Below are 8,209 nucleotides of genomic sequence, written 5' to 3'. Positions count from 1 at the left end.
ATTGGACGGGAAGGGGAGGAACCCAAAAGAGCATACCGTGTGAGTCCACTGGCTTAGTCACAAAGAAACACCATTGTCAAAAAAGATATTTAAGTTTAATACAAATTTTATACAAAGAAAATGTGAAAAAATACTTCCATATGCTAAAAGCAATTATGCTTCACAAATAAGGCCAGCTAGGCTATTTTTTTGACAACTGCAATTCACAAATGTTCTTTCTCTCCTGTTTTCTTCTAATACTCTCTTTTTATTTCCTCTCTAATACGAGTAACTAGCTGGAAACTGTACAGTTCGCATCCTCTTATCAACAATGAAGAAACAGTAAACGAGACTAAAATGTACAACAGGATGTACTGGAATGATATCGTACAATTAATTTTCTCATATACATACATCACCCTCTGCTTGTTCAATGCTTTTTGTTTTACACAACATACAACATGGAACTACAGCATACGTAGTGTAACAGACAGCATGGCGGGGCGCTTTCTCTCACTGCCTTGGTTTCATGCTTACATAAAAACGTAGAATTCCATCATATAAATACTACAGACATGCTTCATCCCAGACTCAAATGTCCTCTGCGTGCGTCTTGCCCAGGAGTCCTTCTTCCGAAAAGCACAGTATCTCTTTCCAAGCTTGTGTGAGTGTGTTGAAAGGAACCACAACGCAAAGAAAAGATCTCTTTGTTTCAATGACTTGAAACCTTCGATGCTCTTCTCTTCTGCAATTGAGCTGAGTGGGGCTTATTTCTGTTTCTCTTCTGTAAACAAGGACATTAGGTTTTCCCTTTTAGGAGTAGAGTCATTATTTAAGTCACATAAAAGAAACGAGCTTCTGCACGTGTCCTTCTGGTCCAGAGAGCTTCCATTTGATAACATCGTAACGTAGTATTGGAAAGGGGCCGATGGCTTGATGGGATGTGCCCACAACAGCACAGAATCTGTGCCGAAACTCACGATCCTGGTGTGCTGCGTCCAGACATACAAATGAAAACAGCTTACGTTGCTCTGGGCACCCCAGGAGGAGGACCTGGGTGCAACAGACAGCCCCGGGCCCAGTCCCCAAGTGACAGATGGGCTGACGGACCATCCCTTCCTCCAACACCAAAACATCCTTCTGTTGTTGGATTGTGTTTTTTTTAATTGCTTTTCTTTTTATTTTTTTTTATAAGTTAAAGTCAATACAAATATAAAAAGGGGAAGGTACTCTAGGTTCGGTGACATCCACAAATTGTACATTATTTACATCTAAAGCGTAAGTTCATGTGGGTGGATCGGTCCTCAAAGCTGAGTGGACGCTATGTAGTGTAGGGACCCTCTGTGAAAAGGCCAAGTCTCAAGGTTTGGAATTCTCAAGTCTGAAGGTGGGGGTTCTGCCTCACGTTTCTTTGCCGTTTCCTGGTTTCCTAGGTTCTGTTTTCTTTTTCCTCCGTGGGACAGATGGCTTGTGTCGCAACTTGTCCCTAGTCCCAGAAGGTGTCCAGCCGAGACTCTTTCGGGAGGAGACTCTTCGAACTGGTACTGGTGTTGTGCTCAGAACGCGACGACCCTCGCTTCTCATCGCTGCTGCTCCAGCTACCGGACTTACTGCTCCGGGAATGGTCTGGGGAGGAAAAGCAACAGAGAGGGGCGGTCAGCGCTCCTGCCCACCTCCACCAAAGCACAACTGTCCCGCAGCCTGACCTGCACCTCCTCTCTGGGAAGCCGCCTTCCCCTCCCACCCACACAACTCCAGTCCATGGTTCAATGCTGCCGCTGCTGACTTCCTGAAATCTGTGGGTCTGTAGAGTACAAAGGCAGGACAACTTATTTTTTTAGGATTTAACAACAGCTGGTTGGAAAAACAGTAGGGTGTCATGCTCACAGAGAATAAAGATTTGAGAGAAAATTGCCAAGGAAGGCATTTCTGGTGTGGCACCCATAACTGTGCATCCTTATGATGTGACACCAAGCACCCCATGCACTTGTAGCCAACCTTGGGCACAGGAAAAGGCACCAAAATGTGACATGTGATCTACTTTTATTAACATTGTTTCTTTAATCAATTTATAGGCAACTCAAAAACAGACTTGTACCAAACCACCCAAAAGAACAGATTATAAAGAAGGAATGTGGACCAGGACGGCCAAGGTCAGCTGGGAACACAGACCCACTGGCCCCCAGTAAGGACAAGTTTGAGGGTCACCGAAGAGTGCAGAACCAGAGTAAGACCTAAGACAGTTTCAAAGACCACAAGGAGCCAAGTAGTGGCTGAGTCAGAAATGAGGAAGTTGTAGAGCCAGACGAGGTACCTGTAACGCTGTCAAACAGTCCAGGCGTGCGGGCTCCCTGGACAGTCGACTACGAGAGACCTGGCAGCAAACCACTAAGGTCCTGTCATATCTGAGATCATTTACCAAGCTCAGACAGATTGGGACAAAACTTTATAAAATTTCTTGAGGTGGGTTGATGATAGTTGACTGAAAGAAGTCCACTGTCAAGTTTAGAGACAGAAATCGAAATGAGTGAGGAAGGGGCCATATCATCGTCTGGGGGGTAACGTTCCTTATCACCTGGCTAGTCATGAGCTGTTTCTGGAAGATGACAGTGAGGAGAATGAGAAGGATGCAGTCACGCAGGAGGACCTCTTCTTAGTCATGTGCATCAGTGACCAGCAGGGGGCAGTATGGTCAAGGGCCCTCTATTTCTTTTTAAAAAAATTTTTTTAGTTTTTTTCATTAGTTTCAGGTGTACAGCATAGTCATTAGACAATCACATACTTTACAAAGCGATCCCCGACACTTCCAGTACCCATCTGGCACCATACATAGTTATTACAATATTGCTAACATTTTCTATGCTGTACTTTACGTCTCCAGGACTATTTTGTAAGGACCAATCTGTACTTCTCAAGGGCCGGTTCTAGCTTAATGATCCTGAATCTACCTCTTCGTAGCATTCTGCCCAACTTGCGGTGCCTACACCATTAGTTCTTCTGGAAGGACTTTGGGGAGTGCTGTAGCCGGTCATCACCATACATGAGAAAATCCTGCAACAATGCAATCAAGCCACATCAAGTCCCTCCGGCTCTGGTGAAAGCAGAGAGGAAATGGGAGCAGGGCCGAGCCTAGTACAGCCTCTGCAGGGCCTACCCCTTCATGTGGACAGGACACAGGGGCTGGCTGGGATGGCCAATCACTACGGGGGGGGGGGTCAGTGTTAATCTAGGACCTTTATGAAAAGAGCAAGGATGTCCCCTTGAGAAGCCAAACCACACGCTCTGGCAGTTTCAATGGAGACCAGAGGCCCAGCTACAAAGAAACACAAGCCAAGGTAAGACCCACCACTGGAAAGAACAGGAGAGAGAGAAGCGAAGCGGCACACACAGCGGGCCTTCGGCGGGCCGGAGTAGCTCCCGGCAGCTCCCGTGAGGCAGGGTCATACTTACACTTCTGGGCTGGGTAGGTGGGGTGCGGCTGGTGGTCTGTGGCGGTTGGGACATAGGCAGGCTGTTGCTAACTGAAGAGATAGCACAGGCATCCTCAGAGTCTATCAGCTCAAATCCACATGCCCCCAGGTGCTCACTGTTTCTGTTCATGAACAGGCTCCTGCTCTTAGAACTGCTTCATTTGTCACCGTTTTCCAATCAGTGCGTTCACAGGAGACTAAGGCTTTTTTAAAATGCATATTAAACCCTAAGCAGGATCGCTGGACATGGCACGGCATTACAGATGGAAATAAGGTATACATGAACATAGAAGCAACTCTCTAAACCACAGATTCTCAAAAATTTGAAAGCAAAATCCTCAGAACCATGAACTCTGCCAACAGCCTAACTCAGCCAGGGAAAGAGGCGCCGGAACCACAGCAGGGTGGGAGGCGGCACCCAGGGCATTCAGGTTACTCAGGGCGGGTAGTAACTCCCCACGGCCAGGGGTGGACGCAGAACAGGGAGGGCGGGCGGAGAAGGTGCACACGGGGACGCAGGTTGAGTAGGGGCTACAGACAAGCTATCAAGCGAGCCACGTTCTCAGCCAGGATGGCAGGACACCAACAAACATCTGAAAGTGAAGAGTCAGAAAGCAGTGATATGAAAGGGGTCTCCAGAAAATAACTGGAAATGATGAAGAGTTTGTTAGGAAATGACCGAAGATACAATCAAGGCGGGGAATAGAGCTCCAGGAAAAAGCAAGGCTGTAAGGGAACGGCAACGGAATCCCAGCACACTGACCCCCAAACGGGCCCCAGCGACGGAAACACGGGTTCGCGCACTTCAACGTCTCAAGATTCGAGTTACAGAAAAAAATCACATTCCCAACCTGGATGAAGGCAAGTCAGAGCGGAGGAGATGGGAGGTCTGGATGGGACAGGGGTAGGAGAAGTGGGGGAGGAGATGGACCACCTGGGGGACCAAGAAGTACTGCCTCTAGCTGACAGAGTAAGAACTGAAGGCAGGAGATGTATCTGACCTGGGGAACTCACAGAGCACATCAAATAGTGACAAGTGGCTTGGGACGAAGTAGGAGAAGTCATCTATGACCCTAACTCTCATCTTTTAAAGCTGGCAATCACTGAGCAATTTCTATAGATAAAAAGTCCAGAAAAACAGAAGTACAGGGAAGAACATTATTTACAAATAAGAAGGCAAGTTCCAGACGTATCACACACAGCAGTGAGACTGGGACTAGGCATTCTATTTCCTCAAACTATACACACGTAATGCTTTATTCAAATCTTTAAATTAAGAGACAAACAACAGGCCAGCCTGTGTCCACCCCGAGGAAGCTCATACCTCCTACTAAACCTTTCTCCCTTCCAACCAGTCTCCTCCTCTTACCATCCTAGTACCAGATGTTTTATAGAGCCCGCCTTCCTCCACGAGATTTCCTCTGCATGGTCAACAATAGCAAGGTTAGCAGAAGTTAAGTTGACATACGAGGAATTTGAAGGGAAACTGTCTACCTTGCTCACCACTAACTCCCAGCCCTAGCACAGTGCCTGGCACAAGAGACACTCCATCAACTGTGTACTTCAACCCTCTGCAAAAAGTCTGGTACCATGCACCCTCCAGGAATCTAAAGTAGAACTGGGGGTCTTTCCCTCCCCTTCTTTACCTTCTCCCCTCTCCTGCTACCCCATCCAGTCCAGACTCCTGGGGATTATGTTCTCCCCCCAACCCACATGGCGCCAAATCACCAGCATCTACCAGAGCTTCTTAGTTAGTTCATATAAAACAGAACCTTCTTGCCCAGCTGGCATGGCTCAGGGGTTGAGCGTCGACCTATGAACCAGGAGGTCACAGTTCAATTCCCATTCAGGGCACATGCCCGGGCTGCAGGCCCAATCCCCAGTAGGGGCTGTGTAGGAGGCAGCAAATCAACGATTCTCTCATTATTGATGTTTCTATCTCTCTCTCCCTCCCCCTTCCTCTCTCTGAAATCAATAAAGACATATTTTTTAAAAAGCAGAAGCTTCTTTCCCAGCCCCTTTAGGTTAGAGTCAGCCAACTGTGGCCCAAATCCAGCCCAATGCCTGTTTTTCCAAGTACAGTTTCACTGGAGCATGGCCATACTCATTTACTGACATATTATCTATGTGTGCTTTCATCCTACCGTGGCAGAGTTGAGCAGTTGTGACACAGCCCATGTGGCCCTCAAAGCTTAAAGTATTTACTAGGTGGCCCTTCATTGAGTTTGCCAACCCCTGGGCTGGGCGATACCTCATTCACCTCCAAACTGGAAGACTATGTAGCTCCCAACGTTCCTGTCTACAACCCCACTTATTCCAGCAGATTCCATACACCACGGCATCAGTCATTCCCAAAGCCATGTGGATCCCACCACTTTGCTGCTCCACAACCTCAACAGCGCCCCTGCCGAAAACAGCATTTCTCCAACTTGGGCCTTCCTCATATCCCAGGACAATTGTGACACATCCACAATCCTCCTACATATTACTTAGTTGTTGTTTTTAGCTCAAACTCATTTTTAAACTTAAATAAAACAAGCTTTTATATCACCACCCAAAGCAGAAAATCATTCATATTTGCCAATGCACAGAAGGCAACGCTACAAATAAACAGAATGAAAAGCAAATAGTAGTATTAATTTTTTAAGTGGGTACTATGCTGTTCAGGTCTAAAGTCTGCTCTCTTTGTTAGAAAGATAAACTGGAAAACATAACAGAAATACAAAAGAGATCTTAGCACCAAACTGAACCTGTTCTCAGAGACTTAATCAGGAATTGAAGAGGAAGTGGGAAGGGAGTTAGTTTTTCAATAGGTGTCAACTGTATTCAATGCCAAGTTCATACTCTCCCTAAAATCAGTTCATGCCACACTAACAATGAACATAACTGCCCCCTCTAGTCACTTAATATGCAAAAGTGAAATAAAACTTTTTGTATTATCCAGGAGAGAGAAAGATCTTAGTGCTGAAAAACCTTGGATTAAGCAGAATTGTCCTCAATGAAGACCCCTTCTTCGAACCCTTCTGGAATGGCCCAAAACAGGTTTAGAAGGGTATAGGAAAAAGACCCTTTGGGCTAGAAAGGACTGCTCAAATCTCACAGAAGAGAAAGCCCAAAATTTAGTCTCAGAAAATCTCCCAATACAGCCTACCAGGTTATTTACTCCCTAAGAGGAAAGGTTTTTACAGAAAGATCATCCACCTAAATTTTTTCGTTATTTCCCTAAAGGCTCAAGTGCCCTCACCCACCAAATGCAGGTGCTGGGAATAAAATTTCACTCAGTTTCAGTTACTGTGGTCACTTCCCTGAAGGCAGAAGAACTGCCCGACCCAAAAGCACGTCTCCTACCCCACCCCAGGTCATCAACAGAACCCTCTTGTCCAGATGAAGACTTATGTGGGTCCCCAGTAAATAAATACAACAGGTCCTCAAATAACGTTGTTTCGTTCAACGTCATTTCATTGTAACGCTGAAGAGATGCTGTAGGAACTTAACTCTGGTTCATATCAATTAGCCTATCGTAAAACTGGTTTCGTTATATTCATTTCGCTTCAAGTTGCAAAACCTATCAACAACATTAAGTGAGGACGTACTGTACAGGTAAATACTGATCAGATTAGAGAGGTGTCTGAAAGCTGCCCTGCCCAGCCACTCCCTTACCCCCACTGACCCGCCCAGGGCACCCCCAAGGATCCCTAAGGATCCACGGTAGTTTGAAAACCACTGCCATTAACCCTTAAAATTCTCTCTAAGAAAATGGCTTCCCCTCTGCCCATGTGGAATGAGAGCACCATTCACCCCCCAGGGGGCAACGTACCAGAGCCTTGGTTGGAGCCTAAGAGAATGGAGGAGGGCGTCTCCCTGGAGCCAGAAAGGTCGAGGGTCTAGAAATACAAAGAGAGAGAGATGGACTCAAGGCACTGGGGCCAATGTAGCCCCCAGGGAAGCCCAGGGATCCTTGGGGGTGCTCATTTCTGCCCCCAAGGCACCTTTGTGCCCTCTGCCTGGCGAGCGCAGGCAGGGGAGGCCAGGTCAGCGGGGGTGGCCCTCTACCTATGTGCTGAACCCAGACTGAACAGGCTGGAACGCAGCACTGGGGTGGCCCCAGACTCAACCCCGTAGCCTCAGCTTCCAGAACATTCACTGTTTCCTCAGCTTCACTCACTGACCTACCAATCCTCCAAAGTTTTGCCATCTCAAAAAAGGAAGTACATTACTCCAAAATTGTTTTAATTCACTTTTATTTCACATTAACCTCTAACGAGGCAATGGTATCAGTAAAATCAAAGGGTCCTGACTGATGGGATAATGACTTGTTTTTTCCCTAATATACACTGAAATAAAATTCATGACTAAAAATGTAAAAAATTATCCACATGCGACCTAAAATCATGTTGACAGACAATCTGTATGATGTATTCCACAGTGGGAAAGGAAGAGATGCAGTCTTCACTGTCCAGCACTGCGGCCACGGGGCACATGTGACTATGGATATTAAAATTAATTGATCACACCAGCCACAGTTCGAGCGCACAAACGTCCCATGTGGCTCGCGGCTACAGACTGGGCAGAGCAGACACAGAACACGCCCATCATCACAGAAGGCTCTAGTAGACAACGCTGTTCTAAATCTCGAGTCGCCGGGGAGCAGCTGTCAGGTCACATGAATGTCAACTTGGACTCCATATTCCTCTGCCCCGGCCCGCGTGCCCATCAGTGAAAAGGCCACCTGCTAAGACTCATCCCCACCTGCAGCCTGG

General features: G+C 46.9%; 1 protein-coding gene across 1 annotated transcript in view; it reads right to left on the bottom strand.

Annotated features, from left to right (window-relative positions):
• Nucleotides 1-1,383: 1,383 nt before the first annotated feature.
• Nucleotides 1,384-8,209, bottom strand: part of ZMYND8 (zinc finger MYND-type containing 8) — a 106,897-nt gene continuing 100,071 nt past the window's right edge. Inside the window, exons 24-25 of the mRNA XM_016204809.2 lie at nucleotides 7,267-7,333; nucleotides 1,384-1,605 (exon numbers count right to left, since the gene is read on the bottom strand). Coding sequence (XP_016060295.1) covers nucleotides 1,466-1,605; nucleotides 7,267-7,333 — 207 coding nt within the window. The 3' untranslated portion in view covers nucleotides 1,384-1,465. The remainder of the gene's footprint in view (nucleotides 1,606-7,266; nucleotides 7,334-8,209) is intronic.

Source organism: Miniopterus natalensis, chromosome 7 (genome assembly GCF_054644295.1).
Source record: "Miniopterus natalensis isolate mMinNat1 chromosome 7, mMinNat1.hap1, whole genome shotgun sequence".
Taxonomy (NCBI): domain Eukaryota; kingdom Metazoa; phylum Chordata; class Mammalia; order Chiroptera; family Miniopteridae; genus Miniopterus; species Miniopterus natalensis.
The sequence above is the reverse complement of the archived record's forward strand: the minus strand, read 5'-3'. Positions and strand labels throughout refer to the sequence as shown.